The 18,140-nt window shown below is 42.4% G+C and overlaps 1 protein-coding gene across 2 annotated transcripts; it reads left to right on the top strand.

The window, feature by feature from the left end:
- Positions 1–109: 109 nt before the first annotated feature.
- Positions 110–17,506, top strand: eea1 (early endosome antigen 1). Of its 2 annotated transcripts, XM_085281824.1 has the most exons (30): positions 110–246; positions 3,147–3,224; positions 3,349–3,461; positions 3,575–3,629; positions 3,716–3,781; positions 3,889–3,919; positions 3,994–4,098; positions 4,302–4,423; positions 5,865–6,020; positions 6,672–6,686; positions 6,936–7,052; positions 8,214–8,552; positions 8,973–9,122; positions 9,482–9,601; positions 9,880–10,083; positions 10,251–10,451; positions 10,593–10,706; positions 10,925–11,080; positions 11,196–11,335; positions 11,429–11,759; positions 11,833–11,934; positions 12,022–12,216; positions 12,378–12,560; positions 12,701–12,886; positions 12,961–13,092; positions 13,320–13,505; positions 13,592–13,830; positions 14,888–15,008; positions 15,125–15,223; positions 15,313–17,506. In XM_085281824.1, the coding sequence occupies exons 1-30, from the start codon at positions 223–225 to the stop codon at positions 15,433–15,435; spliced, it is 4,203 nt and encodes a 1,400-aa protein (XP_085137950.1). In that variant the 5' UTR covers positions 110–222; the 3' UTR covers positions 15,436–17,506. The 2 variants fall into 2 exon arrangements, with proteins under 2 accessions (XP_085137950.1, XP_085137951.1); XM_085281825.1 differs by lacking the exon at positions 6,672–6,686.
- Positions 17,507–18,140: the final 634 nt, after the last annotated feature.

Genomic DNA, 18,140 nt, shown 5'->3' with positions numbered 1-18,140 from the left:
GACAGATTTTTATTGAGTGCTGCAGAGCACGACGGCTCTTGTATGTAATCCTGAATATCACCAGGTTGTGTATCCTCCTGGTGCTGAGCCATCCTCTCCATGACCCGCCCATCCGTCGCTGCTGTTCCCTGAGTCCGGTCAGGTGTTCGCCGTTCACAGACGTAAACTTGGCATTTTGAAAACTGTCAGGATTTCTTGACGGGACAAAACACAATCGAGGCTATGCTCAGACGGATACTGCAAATGGTAAGCTATCCGGGGGACAAAGCAATCATCGGGATCGATTTTTGTTTAGGCAACTGGAGATGTTTTCCTCAGAAGACACAGGCCTGTCTATGTCTGGTTTCGTGGTGGAGACGAATGTTTTGATACAAAACGTATCGCTGATGGGCGGGTTTACGTTTAGCTAGTGAGAACTGGTAGGCTGAAAAAGTTCCTGCAGGTCGGAGTGAATACATCGAGCGCTCCTTGCGTTGGGCTGACACAGCTAACCATTAAATGCTAACTTGGATAAAACGAGCATGCTAAAGTGGACAGGAATGAAACTAGTCTGTGGATTATAATATACTTAAATTTTATACCTCTTAAGGGTTATTCCATTATGGGAGAGCTTTAAAATCTGATATATTTAGTCATTGACACAGTTTCTATTCGTACTTTCCGTTAGCTAGCTATGTTACAGGAGTAGGTAGGTTAATTCATCGTCTTCTCGTCACATGCTAACAGTGACGTTAGCTACCTACTAGTGTTGGGAAGTGTTGTCATCTGGCTCACCACAACGTAGAAACACGCGTTTTAACCAAGTAAACACAAAACTGTTCATGCTGGCAGGGTTAATTAAACTGGCTGCTTGTCTTTAAAGTTAATTGTGAGAGTAAAGAGCAGAGGTCAGCTACTTGGCTAGCTTCTTAGAAGACTACATTTACCACAAGGCATCGCTCCTCGCGTTAGTTTGTATACATTAGTTAGATCACAATACCCATTCCGTTTTTATTTAGGTCGGTACATTTTTAAAGCGCTTAGTACTGTTTTGTTCTGTGTTTTTACACATTATCTGTAGCCTTGTAATTATTAACAGCGAAGCTGCAAGGACGGGAAATTGTGAAGGCAGAAGAGGTTAAACATACCTGGAGATCGTGAACAGAGAGGTCTAGATAAGTGTCAGGGCTGATTTGAGACAGAAGCATGGCAGGAAGACTGAAAAGTCCTATTATAAGATGGTAATAAGAGACAGTGGGACTGACAAAAAGGCCAGGTTGAGTGGTTTGGAGACAAAGTTAGAGAGGAAAGGCTGATATAGTTTGGATATGTTGAATACATGCAGGGGGTTGGTGCAACAGAGGGGATAGTATGGATAGGGTAAGATGAAGGTAGATGATCCCCTATGGCAAGTCCTAAAGGGAGCAGCCAAAATAAGAAGTAGCAGCTTTGTAACCGTCACCACCTTTTGGCTATTATTATGGGTTAATAGGACTAAAGGGAGACATGCTCTGTTTAGAGAAGACAGCTCACATCTCACCCCTTTTTATATAAGAGAAGTTGCTTTTGAACCACCTTATTTACAGAGTGATTAGACACTCAGGTAATTTGATAGGTTCAAATACTTATCAGGCCACAAGATACTGATTGCAGTTCATTTTATACCTTTGCCATATCACAGTTGCAACACCACCCTTGACCTTAAAGGGATTTCAACAGATTTTAACAGCAGTTTAAAAGATGACAAATATTGCATTTCCAGTCCATTTCAAAACAATGTACAATAATAATCCCACTGGTAATGCAGTTGCTATTATTGAAGAAGGCCTGTAGTATAATACAGTTTTGTATATTTTTAATGTATGTATATTTATTTTTGAGGCTAGTAATATTACATAACACACACACACACACACACACACACACACACACACACTATTTGTTGAACTAGGGTTAAAGGTTGCTCCGTAATGCAACCCAACCCTTAAGTGTTTTGTCAGCCTTTAAACAAACTTAGGTCAGTCTTTGCTGAATGCCCAATTTGCACAAACACTAATTTTGACCTCTTTCATTCATGTCACCTGCACCAATAAATCCTTTTTGTGAATGGAAAACCTGCGGAACATCTAGCTAATGTGTTTGTTTTTCAGGCCAGTGGGCTAAAGCCTTGCACATTTCATGAAGTCACAGAAAATTTGTAAACACATATGTTAAATAGTTATTGATATGCAATAACACAGGAAAGGCAGATAGTCTAGGTAAATCATTGCTGCTTTTAAAACTGAATCTGTGACCGAAGCATAGCCACACTAGCACCACAGCGTCATATATGTGAAATGCTGGAAGCACTGATAGGAACTGTACAAGGAAAGTCAGTCTTGGGGAAATTTTAAAAATATTTCCTAGCCAGATTACAAAGTGTGCTCCTGACATGACACTTAGCATTGAGATCAAATAGTTCCTGCTTGGTTAGTGGATGTTGTTTCTCACAGTCGAGGTCCTTTCTTTTCGTAACTCCAGGCAGCTTTCATGTGTCTCTTGCTAGAAAGGCCTCTGCCTTGCCTCTTTATCATGAAGCCCAGGTGCCCGATAGCTTAGTTTGGCCTTAGCAGTTAGGGCTAGAATGACTCTTGGCGTTCTAAAAATCTTCCCTTGAAGAAGTGTCGAAGCTCCAGATCTGTGCCTTAACACAATCCTAGATCCAGGCTCTGTAGGGTGTTTTAGTTCCACATGGTCAGGTTATGCACTGGTAAGCACTGTTACACAGTAAGAAAATTCAGGGTTTGAATCTCCTGGTTGGCTGGGACCTTCCTATGTGGAGTTTGCATGTTCCTCCTACACTCAAAAGACATGAATGTTAGCTTGGCTGTGGAACTGATGAAGATAATTCGCTTAGAAGTGCATAGAAGAACTTACTGAATGAATGTATGGGTAAATGTGACTTTAGGTTCTTTAATATGTCAGACTTTACATAGACAGATATGTGCCTTTGCCAGAGATTATTAACTACTATAAATATTACAGATGAAGAGAAACACGAGTCATCTCAGTTATATTTTAAATCTTAAAACAAATGGTGTTGTTAATGCTTATAAGTTATGGACTTTTAATTTTGTCGCGTTGAGGTATTGAGCTTCAACATAAAAGTCTTATTTTCTGTTCACCAGACTCCCGGGAAGGGAGGGTCTCAGAATGCAGAGTCAGAGCAGCCCAGCACCGACCTTAACCACGATCAGACATCTGAGGTAATGTGGATGCACTTTGCTTTTAACTGAGAACTTCTACTTTTGTTTTTTCTTTTAGTTTTTGCTGTTTTTATGTTTTTTTTAACTGAAGCAGTTTTCATTAATGGCATACTTCTGTGTGCAGGGCTTCATCTGTCCTCAGTGCATGAAGTCTCACAACTCTGCAGAGGAGCTGTTCAAGCACTATGAGCTGTTCCATGATACCGGAGACCTCCCTGCTCACGTGGCCCCCACTAGGTGAGATTAGCGTTTCTGATCAAAGCATAGAGACTGACCTCAGTACGTTTGTGGCAGTGTTTAATTTAGTGTTTGTTTTTTTTAATCAACATGGTATTTTTTTTCTCTTTTAGGGAAGACCTCACAATGCTGCGGCAGGAGGTCCAGGACCTGCACACTTCTCTCAAGGTATAGCTGCGTTTAAACTGTACCTGTTAGCGAGCGGTGTAAATGATTCTGCAAACTTGATTTATGAGTGTGTTTTTCATGGTTAGGAGGAAAGATGGTTCTCTGGTGAGCTAAAAAAGGAGTTAGACAAAGTCCAAGGACACCTGAAGCAGGTAAATGCTTCAAGATAAAAAAAAAACATGTTTTAATGAAGAGGTGACTTTGTGAATATAAAACATGATGCTAATGCAGTGTTTCTCTCATTCGCTCACATCCGCAGAACGATGGGCAGATGAGCGCGGATGATTCAGGTAGGGGACCCTTAAAGTGCACGTGTAACTACACAGCAGATCATCAGTCGCTAATATGTCATGCTGTTTTTCAGTACTTGAAAGGAAGCTGAATGAAGCTGAGACAGAGAAGTTCAACATCAAACAGATGAAAGACCTGTTTGAGCAGAAGGCTGCCCAGCTGGCCACAGAGATAGTAGGTTAGTGTTCGGCCGGACAACTGGGAGGCCTGTGTCTGTGGGTCTGCATCATCATTTATTTATTTTCCTTTTACAAATCCATTTGACCTTATTCAGAATTTTTTCGTTTTTCAACCCAGCCTCAAGGAATGAGTATTTTCCGGGATAAATCTGATTAAATTTTTTCTTTTTTTTCCCATTTTTTCCATCACTGAATCCAACAGATTTGAAGTCCCGTTACGATGAGGAGAAAAGCCTCAGGGAGGCTGCTGACCAGAGATTAGCCAAGTTGAACGAACAACTGCAGGAAGCGAAGGAGGAGAACGAGCGACTCCAAACAGAGCTGGTACAAGAACACGCTCCAAGTGTCTTTTGTTATTTATTCTGTTCTCTCGAGTAAATGTTTTCTTTAGAGTTTGACCTCCACAGTGATTTCAGTTTGACTCTGAGCTGTGTTCCTGAAGGATCAACACAGGCCCTGTCCACACATTTGTCAAAGACATGTTGAGAAAAATGGAATCTTAAAAAACTTTTATCACCAAAAAAAGTGAACTGGCCTCAGCAATAGAGTCGTGTGGTTCAAACGTACAATTATGCTCATATTCCTGTGCCGTCTGGCCTGAACAGGTGTTAACTGTTCCAACTGGTTTATGGAAGCTTCACCCAAAAATGCAGCTAGGTCCTTTTTTTTGCGTCTCTACATCATTTCGTTGGATTTTAAATCAAACTATCAATATGTGATATAAGTGAGACTTACAGCTTTAATTTAAAGGGCTTAATGAAAAATTTGCATTACCTGTTTAGCAATGACGGCCATTTTTATTCATATTCCCCCATTTTCATAAGATCAGAACAATTGGAAAATTGATAACCAGCTTCATGGTTCTCTGATTATTCCACGACAAACTAAGCAAGTAAAGAATCTCGAGTTGATTTCAGGCATTGATCTTAGCTTTGATAGCTTTTCATTCGAACTCTCAATATCAGGTCCATAGAGATTTTGGCGCAAGTGAGGGAGGCTATAATTAGGTTTAAAAACCCAGATAAAAACATTAGAGCGAGAGTAAAACTTTTAAAAGTGACCAAATCAACAATCTGGTACATTCTTAAGAAGAAAAGAAGAAACACACTAGCCAGCTCAAAGTGCCTGAAAGACCACAGAAGATAGCTAAAGCTGATGATCGCAAATTCATTCTTAGTTTAAAAAAAACCAAAACTTGGCAACATCTAACCAAGTCAAAACATTCTCGAGGAGGTAGGAGTATCATTGTCAGAGTCTACAATCAAGTGATGCCTTCAGGAGTATAAACGCAGAATGTTTACAACAAGGTGCAAACCACTGGTTACGCTCAGGACCAGGAAGACCGGAGTAGACTGCTCTTAAAAAAATCCAAACAAATCTTCGGCCTGATGAAAACTGAATGATGGGAAGAGAAAAGTTTGGAGATGGGCGATACAGGTCACGATGTGAAGCAAACAATTGCTCTCAAACATGGTGGGCACAGTGGTATGGCATGTGCATGTATGGCTGCACTTCAGTCACATATTGACAATTTAAAATCAGCTATCCACTAATGGAACTAACAGTAAATTTAATCCTAAAACCACTGAGCTGTAGACTCTTGGATTTACTGAAGTCAGAACATCGTACTGGTGCTGTTCAAAAGCATTTTAAAGTGTGCACGCCTGGTGAATTTCACATAGCTTTTGTCTCTTGCTGGACTTGTTGTGACCCGGTCCTTTTTTCTTTTTTTTAAAACATAGTGTTTTTTTTCTCTGCCCCCTAGCTGCAGCGACCGGGCGTTGAGGATGTCGAGGTCCTGCAGAAGGAGCTGGTCCAGGTGCAAACACTGATGGACAACATGACCCGTGAGAGGGAGGAAGAGTCAGAGCGCCTCAAAAACCATTATGAGCAACTGCAGGCTAATTACACTACCTCAGAGGTTAGAACGCCGAAACACCTGTTGTGTTTGACGCTCTTGACTGTCACAGTCACATAAAAACGATTGTTTTCATTGTCTGTGTAAATATTTGAAAAAGTTTAATTTGACTTACTTTTCACAGTTCACCAAAGACAAGAAACAGTTTTGTAATAAGTTCTGAAAAAGTTCAGATGTTCTTTGGGCTTTGTGCCTAATTCAGCCTTTAATTAATGCATGGTGAATAATTCAGCCCTATTTCCTGCATTTTTCTCCCAGAAGGAGAGGACTATCTTTAGAGCTCTATCAGGTAGCCGCGGGCCCTGAACCTCTCCTTCTGCAAATGATCTTAAAGACCTACTCATATTTTTTTACACACTGAAAAAAGCAGATTTTGAGAATATTTAGAGGTCTGGGTTTTAATTATATAATAGCTGTCAGATATAGTTGACGAGGAGCGCTGTTAGGAATTTGCCAGCTGTCTCCAACTCGCTGTCGTTTTAGTATATTAAACACGTTTGTGTGAAATATTCAGATTTTTATTCTCTCAGCTCAGCAGCTCTGTGCTGCTGCTTGCTGTTGTTTCGTGACTCACTTTTGTCCCTCTGTCTTTTTCCCTTTCTTCCTTCTGCTTCTCACACACTGCACCCCTCCGCAACACTCACAATACTCAAGATTCGTAAACTGGAGGTAAACAAGTTGGCCCCCAAATTTAGTTTCATTTCTTTGGAGCTTTGTTTCGTTTTTGTCTGAGGTTTCTTTACTTTTATTAGTCTGTGAATTTATTTTATTTACTCATTAGCTTTTGTGGAAGTGAAGCCTGTTCATTACTAGTCTGTGTTTTATTTTATGCCAGTCCTTTACAGTGCTGCGTCTGTTTCGTCAATATACATTTGTCTTTGAGAAAGAGTCTAACGTGTCCTTTTTACTGGACTGCAGATGACCATATCCCAACTGAAGGCAGAGCTGGAGAAGGGTCCTCAGGAAGCAGCCGTCTACACGCAACAGATTCATGAGTTGCAGAGCAATTTGAATAACTTGCAGCAGCAAAGTCAGGTAACACACGCTCACCACACCAGAACCAAACAGCTACAGCTGTTGTAGCTATTCTGGACGAATAAGCACAGGTGCAAACGTGTCTACTTTTACATCTGTTGCACTGCAAGAATGTGTAGGATTTACTTTTTCCCACAGTAACATTACTCAGTCTCAGCAGCTGCTGTAAACCTTCCTCTGTTGCTCAGCATCAGGTCTCATCACAATACCCTGCTGTCACCAACTGTCTTTGACAACCCAGATATGTTGGCAAAACTTACACGCGGCACTATAATTAAACCAGCGCTGCACTGCAGGGGTGAAATGCAGTCACAGGTAACAGCACTGCTGCAACGGGAACTGGGGAAACGTGGCCAGAGATTAAATTCTCAACAGCAGTCCTCCAGCCTTCTGGTAAGAAGGGGATTAGAGAAGTGGATCTCCAGCACGTTGCCACTGCCCTGTGCTTCTCCTAACAACAGGACACCCGAGACCTGATACAGATATTTGTCTCATGAGAATAAAAAGGGGCAAAAAAAAGGTTGAGCAGATGGTGAGAGACAGGAAGTGGGGAGCAAGAGGAGAAAAGCAAAAACACGGAGAAGGAAGGAAATGCATAAATGCAGAGTGGGGGTCAAAAATCTAACGAGGGTTCTTGGATGTCTGTGAAATCCAGATCCCCTGTCACTCTTCCTAGTTAGCGGCATGCTTCACTATTAACAACATTATTTTTCTTTGTCGCCCTGTTGCCAAGTTTGCAGCCGGAGCAAGTGCTGTGCAGCTCTGTGTTGTAAACCATCCTCTAGAAATGGCATACCTCACTTTATTCTTGACTCTTGACAGGCCACTGTTCTTTTCCATTGCTCGTAGCACATGAGGTCGTGCGGGGCGGGGTGTGTTCATGACGTGGTGCAACTCCTATCACGCTAACGGTTTTAATTTAGAAAAGACAAATGGTTCATGTTCCGCTGTGACTTAATTAGCGGCTGTAACATTATCAGTCTTTTTCAATAAGACCCTGCTCACTGCCAAGAAGTAACACAAGGCAGTCATTTTTGCTTGCTCTTGTTTTGTCATTCACAAGTTTTGTTCAATTTATGGAAAAACTTCACCACCATAAAGGCCAAATGTCTTGGCATAGATCGCATAACTGACTGATGTTGTCTTCTGTTATACTTGCAGAGCCTGTCTGAAAAGCTTGCACGCAAGGAGAAGGAGTATCAAGATCTGGAGGAGCATCTAGGGGCTGAGAAAGCTTCCAAGAAGGAAGTCCAAGAAAGCCTGAGGGAAAGGGAATTAGAAGTGCAAGAGCTGCAGGCTCGGGCCACAGGGGCTGAGGCGTCCCTGCACAAAGCCCAGATGGAGGTCTCAGAGAGGGCTGAGGAGGTGGCAAAGTTGAAGAGTGAGATTACAGAGCTAGAGGTGAAGCATGCAGAGTTAAAGGTTGAGAGGAAACAGCTGGAACAGCAGCGGGAAGAAAAGGAAAGCCAAGGTGCTCAGCAGCAGACTGAGATCAGTCAGGTGAGTCAGGCAGGCAAAGAAGTCACAAATGCTTCTGTTGTTAGAAAGAGTTGGAGAAGAAAACATCAGAGGCTCTTGAAAATGTGCTTTTGCATACATTGTCTAAAACGTCTCTTCAAAACATGAAGTGCTTTTAGATGAACGTTGTTGCAAATTAGTATAAAAAAATACACTGAATATAATTTGCTACTTACATTTCAGTTACACACATAATATCGTGTCAAATATTTTGGCTGGGAGGGTGAAAAAAACAGACTTAAACCATAATATTGGTTTAAAGTGCAGCAAAAAACATGAATAAAAAAACGAACACAGTAGAGTTGATTTTCCACATCTAAATATCTGGTATTTCTTGCTCTTGGACTTTGTCATCCTTTGTTATCTACTTTACTCTTTACTATCGTCTCTGCGCTTTTCTAGCTGCATGCCAAACTGTTGGAGGCAGAGAGGCAGCTGGGTGAGGTGCAAGGTCGATTGAAAGAACAGAGGCAGCTGTCGGGGGAGAAACTCAAGGACCGCGAGCAACAAGCAGCCGACCTGCAGCTCAAACTCTCCCGTGCAGAGGAACAGGTGGGCATCTGCTGGAGCTTTAATGATTCTTGTAGGGAAATTGGGAATTGGAAAGAGCGAACATCAGAATATCTGCAGATAGAGTTTTGTGCACTGAAAAATAGTCAAATATACTTTTGATTTGTTTATTTGACTAAAATTCAGGAAGGAATCAGTGATGGACAGGACAAAATACCCCCCCAAAAAACAAAAGAAAAAAGCCCACACACAAATCTTGATGAAAGAGTTAGAAAGGTGGTGTATAATTTAGAGTATTGGTTAACAAATGGTTAACAAATTTACCTGATGTTAGGTGTATAGGCAAAAAACAGTGTGAAAGCAATAAAGTTAGTAATGATGCTCATTTGTTTTTGCCTCAGTTGAAGGAGAGTGCCAGTAAGAGCACAGACCTGCAGCACCAGCTGGAGAAAGCCAAGCAGCAGCACCAGGAACTGCAGGCACTGCAGCAAAACACCAACGGCAAACTCCGCGAGGCGCAGGTAAGGCTCCTCTGTAACCTCTCACCTCAGACATTTATTATATCGTCAGTAAGCACAAAGCATAAAAAGACAGCTGTGTTTAAGATTTATTAATTTGAGTATTTAACTGAAATCACATTTAATTTCATCATGATGGAATAAGATTTTATTTACGGAAAGATTCAGCTCAAGTCAACATTTTTCCATGTGTATCACATCACAACCCCAATGAAATAAAGGATTTACAGTTTTAAAAAAATGAACGAAATATCAAAAGTCTTGTTTGTCTTGTCATTTAGAATGACCTGGAGCAGGTGTTGCGTCAAATCGGAGATAAAGACCAGAAGATACAGAACCTGGAAGCTCTGCTTCAGAAGAGTAAAGACACAGTGAGCCAGCTGGAAGCTGAGAGAGAGGACCTGTGTGCCAAAATCCAGGCCGGGGAAGGAGAGACAGCTGTCCTTAACCAGCTTAAAGAGAAAAACCATGCACTACAAGAACAAGTGGGCACACACACACACACACACACACACTCTTCTAGATTGCCTCACCTCATGTCCTTTACTGTTGTATAGAAGGAAAAAAAACATTGCATCATATAGAAAGACCAGCATTGAGCTCTTAGTCATTCCCCGAGTTTATAACTTTTTTTCATGTGTGGGATTTAAAGGTAACGCAGTTGACAGACAAGCTCAAGAACCAATCAGAGAGCAACAAGCAAGCACAAGATAATCTACACAAGCAGGTCCAGGAGCAGAAGACTCTGCTCCGCTCGGCCCAGGACCGAGCTCATACCCTGGAGACTTCAGTCACTGAACTCACCACCCAGCTCACGGAGAGCAAGGAGAAAGTGGCCCAGTTGGATACTCAGGTAAGCCTCTGATAAACGTGTCTGACTGTAATGTGTTGATATTGATATAGGTGTGTTGCACACGTGCTGCTTAACTGATCCAAGCACACTACGTTGTGTCTTTAGTTTAAATAGTGAGAATAACAGATTGTTTTTCTGCAGCTGAAGGCAAAGACAGAGTTGTTGCTCTCTGCAGAGGCAGCTAAGGCTGCACAGAAAGCAAACCTCGAGAACAGCCTGGAGTCTGCCCAACATGCACTACAGGACAAGCAGCAGGTTAGCTTCCTCTCTGTACCACTGGTGTTAAAATTTGGCTAAAGCGCCCCACTGCTTCCTTTGTAATGTGTCATATTTCTTTCCTTTGAAGACCAAAACAGTGAAACACAGTTTTCACAGTTTCATTTGACTTTGTGCTTCTTTTTTTTTTGTCTGTTCCACCTCTGCTCAACTTTTTATTGCTGCTGTCCTTCACTCTGCCTTGCTGTCCCTTTTAGGAGCTGAATAAGGTTCAGAAGAACCTGGAGGATCATGGCCAAAGGCTCAAAGAGAGACAAGAGCAGTGCACACAACTAGAAAGCAGTCTGAAGGAATGCAAAGACAAGCTACTGGCCTCAGAGCAGCGGATAGAGCAGCTGGAGGGACTCGGCAAGGTCTGCGTTGAGTTCTCGGTTTAAGAGATTTATTTTTGATCTGAATGATGTAACACCTAGAAAGTGAATCCATGTATTGCTTTTATAAGTTAACGTGGTTTTTTTATTCTAATAGAAATTGGAGTCACAGGTAGGGGAGATGCAGGCTGCACGGGATCAGGCGCAGCAGGAACTGCAGCAGCTGCAGAAGGAAAGTTCGGAAGTTAAAAAGAAAGCCAAGGAGCTACAACGCTCGCTGGAGACTGAGAAAGCAGGGTGAGAGATTGTGCTTTTTAGTTTTCAGAGTAACTGTATTTTACTGATTTTTCTGTGTTTTATTGAATAACCTCCTGTCTTTCCTCTGCCAAGTGCTACAAGTCTGCAGGAGGAATTAAAGAAAAAGGCAGGTACCTTGAGTGATGTCCAACAGAAGCTAGCACAATCCGAGCAGGGGATTGCTACTTTGAAGGCAAACCTGGAAAAGGTGACCCAGGAGGGAAAGTCTCAGCATGCAGAGCTGGATAAAAAAGCTCAGAGTCTGGCAGCAGAGTTACAAAAGGCCCAAGAGGGAAAAAAGGCTCAACAAAAGGAGCTTGCAGCTACTCAGGAGAGTCTCGGAAAGGCTAACAAGGCACTGAAAGAGAGTCAGAGTCAACTGGACACTGAGAGGAAGAACCATAAATCAGCTATAGAGGAGAAGGTAGGTTTGGTTAATCTGCAGCCTGTGAGAAATTCTAGGAAACAATTACTCACATGATTCCATCTCTCCCCAGGATAAGTCTAATGAAAAAGCAAGACAGGAGCTTCTGAAAAATAATGAGTCCATCACAAAGGCAATGAAGGAATCCAAAGAACAGCTGGAGCAGATGAGAGAGGTAAGCGTCTAAAAAGAAAATGCAATATCAAATGTTATAGACTTTAAAATCCAACACATAAACATCTGTTGTTTCTGAAACTGTCAGTCAGAGAAGCAGCTGAAAGTGCAGCTGACCTCATTAGAACAGCAGCACACAAAGACTCGGGAGACACTGAGGGAAAAGGAGAACGAGCTGGAAAAACTGCGGACGCAACTGAAGATGACCCAGGGATCTTTGGAAGAAGAGATTAAGAAACTGAATGGCCAAGTGACAGAGCTAAAGGAAGCTGGTGTCAAGAAAGTAAGTACTGTCTTTAAACTAAGAAAAGAGACAAGCGTTGTACATCTCCTCATTAACATTGTGGTCAGTGTTTCTATACTGAAACAAGTCATTCTCAATGAGTTGAGCTTTGTAACAGTGGACAATCCATCACAGTCTGTTACTTTAACTGTTATCTCCAGGCACAAGAAGAAAATAAGCTGAGGGCACAGGTGTCAGGGCTCGGCCAGGAGCTGACCTCCGAGAAGAGCCGGACAGCAGAGCTGCAGAAGGCCTTGGAGCAAAGCAAGGAAAACATCAGTAAGCTTCAGTCTGACGTGTACGGAAAAGACTCTGAGGTTTCTGCCCTCCGTCAGGATCTCAAGGTACATTAATGCAAGCGAGACGAGGCTGTTATAGTGCAGCTTCAGGTGATTCTCAGTCTCAGATTGAAATGTATTAAATTATACTCACGGATTTTGCAGTGAGTGATTCTAAGTGACTTTCAAACTTCTTCTGTGTGCAGGCGTCTGAGCAGAAACTGAGCGTGGCTCAGGAGGAGCTGGCTGCTAATCAAACCCATCAGTCAGGCTTAGAGTCCCAGATCCAGGACTTGAAATCAGCCCGTAGCTCGCTGGAGCAGGAGCTTGCCAAACGGGACGAGAAGCTCCAACAGAAGGAGCAAACCCTGAAGGAGTTGCAGAAGCAAAAGGTCTGGGAAACTATTAACACCTAAATGTTCACAGTTATCAATTCATTTAATCTAAACCGTGCCAACTGATTCAGGGTCAAGTTAAGGAGGAGCTGGACAAGGAGAAGAGCAATGTGGAGGAGCTGAACAAAGCAAAGAGTGTCCTGGAGAAGAACAACAGCAGGCTGACTTCAGAGTTAAAAACGCTAACAGAGAAGAGCGAGAAGGTCAGTCACGCTGCTTAACAAGCAGCAGTGTTTGTCTTAAGATTTAAGATATTAGATATTGATATATCTCATACTGATATTTCTCATGTTGGTGTGTCAGGGATGCCGCAAGGCAGCATTCTAGCCAGCAATTTGACATCATAGCTGTGAAGAGATCACAGATGAGTTATTGCTTCTTTTGTCACTGAAACTTGACCAATTCGATGCCCATAACTGTGTCTTCTCAGGAGCTCGGCGAATTGCAGGAAGCCAAACAGCTGTTGATCCAGCAGAAACTTGAGCTGCAGGCTCAGGTGGAGGCAGCACAGGGTGCTCTCAAGCAGGAGCAGAAGGAGCACCAGACCACCAAGGACGGCAGGAGTGAGAGGGAGGAGCAGCTCCTAGCTCAAATCAGGGACGCTCAGGATCAGCTGGTAGGCTCCCAAATCCCAAGAAATACAGTATTAGGCGCTTCCCTTCTTATTCCTTTCTCTGACACGGTCAATTCTTCCATCAAAAGGCAGCAGAGAAGAAGAGATGGCAAGAGCAGGTGAAACGTGGGGAGGAGGCAGAAGCTAAGATGGGTTTGCAGGTGACAGCCCTGAATGAAAACGTGGCCACGTTGAAGAGGGAATGGCAGGGCAGCCAGCGGAGAGTCAGCGAACTCGAGAAACAGACGGATGAGCTGAGAGGAGAAATCGCTGTGCTGGAGGCCACCGTGCAGAACAACCAGGACGAGCGACGGGCTCTTTTGGAAAGGTGAATTGATATTACTTCTCTTTGACCTTTGACACTTTGCTTAGCAGAGATGCTATAAAACCTGAAAAGGTATGAAATATCCTTGACCGCCTTGAAAATTCACTGCTTTTAGAACCATTCACAGTATTTTATTGGTCATATATTCAGTTCCAAGAAAAAAGAAATAATACTGTATATGTTACCATCCTCAGTGCTTTATAAACTCTTTAAACTCCATAAGTTTAAATTGGCTCAATGTTTTTTTATGCACAGCAAATCAAAAATAAGTGGGAAATTCTCTAAAAGGAAAAAAATAATGAACAAAATAAATATCAGCCAGCAGGTGCAAGTCGAAATATATCCACTTTCTATAATGTTTTTTTTTTTTAATACACCGAGAGCTTGTCTTTGTTAAATTGCCTACAGATCAGTTTCAGGGTGAAAATGCAGTTATAACAACAGAAAGATTGTTGAGCTGGACTGAATAAAACTCCACACTATGAAAAGCTGATACGCCTCATTTCCAAGTAAAATTCAGTAGCTGTCAGGAGCCAAACAACCAAGGATGTACAGGCACAGGCACACTTTCTAAAATGCAGGTTTTATTATGCCCCCAAAAAGATGCAGATAATATCCAAGAAACATAACCATGAAAATAGGCTATTTTAAGAAAAAGTGTAAATAAAAAAACAATCCTTCTCATGGCGTCACAGCAGATGGTTAATTCGATTTGGTTGGTCTCTGCACTTAAACCATTTCCACTCCCAAGCCACCCACAGGCTGGAGCAGCAGACAGGTAGCAGATCAGCTGCGTGGCTGTGGATGTGACCATCACGAGCTTCAGTCATGCCTTACAAATGAAAACATGTAATTGGGCCCATCAGGAACTGAATGCTAAACTTAGCTTATAGTAGAAAACTTTAAATGATGTTTAAAAGCGTTTTATATTCATGTGATGATGTAGTTATAAAAAACTGTCACACCTCCTAACAAATGAAATCATCTTACCCATTTAGGAAATGCATTTTGAAGCTTAAACCATTAAATAAGATGACGTCACTCTACGGTTGTGTTTCAGGTGCGTGAAGGGTGAAGGTGAGATCGAGAAGCTCCAGGCCAAAGTGGTGGAGCTAAGGAGGAAACTGGATGACACGACGGCTGCCATGCAGGAGCTCGGCAGAGAGAACCAGTCGCTTCAGGTCAGCACCAAAACTCAGAAATTCTAAAATAATGAGATGATGAAAAAGGAGGCTCTTTATCATAGCGATAAAGTTAGACGTTGTCTGATTGTGCCAGCTTCTGTTGATCCTTTTAGATCAAACAGTCACAGAGTCTGACCAGAAAGTGGGCTGAGGATCATGAAGTGCAGAACTGCATGGCCTGTGGGAAAGGCTTCACCGTCACAGTCAGGAAGGTGGGTATTATTTTTGTTTTTAACCCATAAGAGAGCACGTTTGAGTCGTTCCTTACCCTGAGCCTCTCTTCTTCTCTCTGAATGTCCAGCACCACTGCAGACATTGTGGAAACATCTTCTGTGCCGAGTGTTCGTCAAGGAACGCCCTCACTCCATCCTCTAAAAAGCCAGTACGCGTGTGTGAGACATGCTTCGAGGAGCTCCAAGGCTGATTTTCTTTTGTTTTCCCCCCTCTCATTTCTTTAACCCTACTTACCCGCCCACTCCTACCTCCCCCCCATCCCTACCCTACCCTTCCCTTCATCCCTACCCTACCCTTTCTATTCCAATGGGCAGAAGAAGGCATGTCTTTGTCATTTTTAATGTGCACTATAAAGGACAGACGCTGTGCAAAGACTCCCACCTGAATGTGACCTCTGACTCTGGTGTGGAGGGTAACGAGGAAAGAATTTTTGCTGAGGAAACACCGGAGCCGTGCGATGGGTCGGGGTAGGACTGGTTGGGATTGTCTGTATCTGTTTTTGTGCCTTTGCTACTCCTGTGGACTGCCAGAGAGCGGAGACAGTGAAAATCAAAACACCTACCATTTCTTTTAAGTTCGTATCCCACTAGTAAGTTATAAGGCATACGTTGTGAAATGTTTGGCATCATATTTGTTAAGACACTGCAAAAGTGAGTATTGTAAAAGTGATGTTGTAATCTGCCCTGCAAAGGTAAATGCAGTTAACTAGTATTTGCTTTTTATCGCTACAAAGCTCTGCAGCAGGCCCATCACAAAGATATGTGAGTTCTAATTTTGTTGCAAGAAAACTCTTAAAAACTTAAGCGATCTTGCATTTTTTTATACGTCACCTCTCAAAGTGTAAAAAAAAACACGCACACACTTAGTTGCTGGCAAAACGAGGCTGTGAAACCCTGTTGGGTTCAGGATTTCAGCAATCTATAAAAAAAAAGTTGTCTGCAACACTGTGCAGTGGAAATGATTAAACATCCTTCTAGGGATTTTTAATCTTAAAAATCAGAAAAACCCTCCGTCAAAAGACTCGTGCACCAGCGTGTTTCTGTACAGACCTTCGGATCAGTTACTGCGCGTTTCCTTTGTGCGGCAGAGCGTTTGTGAGTCTGTTGGATTTAATGTATTCATGACCAAAGAATGTGTGCAGCAGGAATACAGCCGAGGTCTAAGCCCTGACTTTGTTTCATTTATCAGTATTTTTCGACGTGTCGTCATTTTTAAGTCACGGGGTTGCATATTTTTATCTTGAAAACGGCATATGTGGCAATCTGAGAGGCTTTTTTTTTTACGTGAAGTCGTGTTTTTGTTTTGTTGTGTCCTGTGCCACATTACTCTTAACGTGTTATTTTCTTCAAATCGTGGTGCTTTCTGCAGACTTAAAGGTGCCTGCATGTTAACTTTTTTTTGTTCCTTGCTGCTTGTCTCCACTCAGCAGCACTGACCTACTGGCTGGAGTTGTGTGTTTTTGTATGCGTGTTCTGCTTTCAAGCAATAACTGTGGAGGCGCGTGTGTGTGTGTGAAGTTGCTGTAACAGAGTGTGTATTTTAGTGTTAGGCCTGCTGTGTATGCTGAAATGCACTGTATGAATGTCGGCTGCTCAGAATCTCAGCTTCTCTCCGGCATGTTGCTCTTGGGGGCTTCGGTGCTGCTTTCAGGAGCAGCGGTTGCTGACGGCTCTCTGTCCAACGTGTCTGCTGCTGAGGACAATGTCAAAGTTGATTCCTGCTTTGTTTAATTTATAATTGTTGATCGCTCCTGGTAAGATCTTTTGTGCAGTTGTCAGTAGACTGGAGAAGGTCACGATGTAACAAGCAGCTTGCTTCAGACTTACTACGTTAGCTCTTATGCTTGTATGCTCATTACAAAAGAATGTCTGTCTCAGTTGCCATCTTTCAAAAACACCAGTCTTTTTGCTTCAGTGGTTTTGTTATGTCTACCTCAGATTGGCCCAGGAAAAGCACTATTTCTAAATGATAGACATCACAAATGTTGTATCTCTGCCTGCATTCGATGAGGGATTTTGTGACTGATCTATTATAGTGTACAGACCCGAAACTCTACAGAGATGATTTGCACCTTATCGTATTCTGGGCTTGTTCGTATGAGAGCTCAGCTACAAACATAGGACCACCGACTTTATACAGGCTTCGGCATTTCTAGCACCGCTGTACTCAACTGCTCATTAATACTAAGGCTGTCATCTTTGTAAATGTTTGTAATGAAAGAGAAAAATAAAATCTATATAACACTCGTGGGTGTAGAAACATGATAACGGTGAAACTGTGTGGATTCATCGGCGTCTTACTCATTTTTACCAAACGGCACCACAAACGTGAAGACACTGAATTGTGGCTTGCTTTGTGTTGCTCTCACTTATCATGCATGATGACTTTACTGGCCTGTGGCTCACACGTTTCTCCATTGTTTAGTCATCATATTTGGCGGTTGTGAAAGTGTGTTTTCACGCAAACATCCTGCACGTCACCGCTCGCCTTTAGCAGCGTCGACGTGACTTTGGCTCACTGAAGCTGGATGAGGGAAGTGATTTATGTTCACATGCACCAGATGATTTTTCTAATTGTCATGGCAAACGTAAAATAAAACCTGCAGTATGTTTGTATCTTACCGTGTCATGTTTTTGTCGCTTTGCAGGAATGATTCTCGAAGCCTCTAAAAGCGCTGAAGTTTGAGAAATGCACACAGCACCAACAAACAGCAAATGACTGAAAGAGCAAATCACATCTGAACCCGATGTTCATTCAGTGAACATTTCCCACTACACTGATTAATCAAGTAGTTTTTTAAATGAATTCTGGATGTTCTTCCATGCTGTCTCAAATATCGAATCCATGCTGTGATAAAATACAGAAAGTCTGAAACCACCCCTCATTTCTTTATAT

Source organism: Mchenga conophoros, linkage group LG7, assembly GCF_057382185.1.
Source record: "Mchenga conophoros isolate Kocher_MC1m ecotype Shallow Benthic linkage group LG7, M_conophoros_male_GT1.1, whole genome shotgun sequence".
In the NCBI taxonomy this organism is placed as follows: domain Eukaryota; kingdom Metazoa; phylum Chordata; class Actinopteri; order Cichliformes; family Cichlidae; genus Mchenga; species Mchenga conophoros.
The sequence above is the reverse complement of the archived record's forward strand: the minus strand, read 5'-3'. Positions and strand labels throughout refer to the sequence as shown.

What these genes read in the sequence shown, in the direction of transcription:
- eea1 (XM_085281824.1), top strand. Translation starts at nt 223, where the DNA reads ATGCTCAGACGGATACTGCAAATG. An exon ending in ACCTGCACACTTCTCTCAAG is followed by an intron (nt 3,630 to 3,715) that starts GTATAGCTGCGT and finishes TTTCATGGTTAG; the next exon opens with GAGGAAAGATGGTTCTCTGG. An exon ending in ACTTGCAGCAGCAAAGTCAG is followed by an intron (nt 7,053 to 8,213) that starts GTAACACACGCT and finishes TTATACTTGCAG; the next exon opens with AGCCTGTCTGAAAAGCTTGC.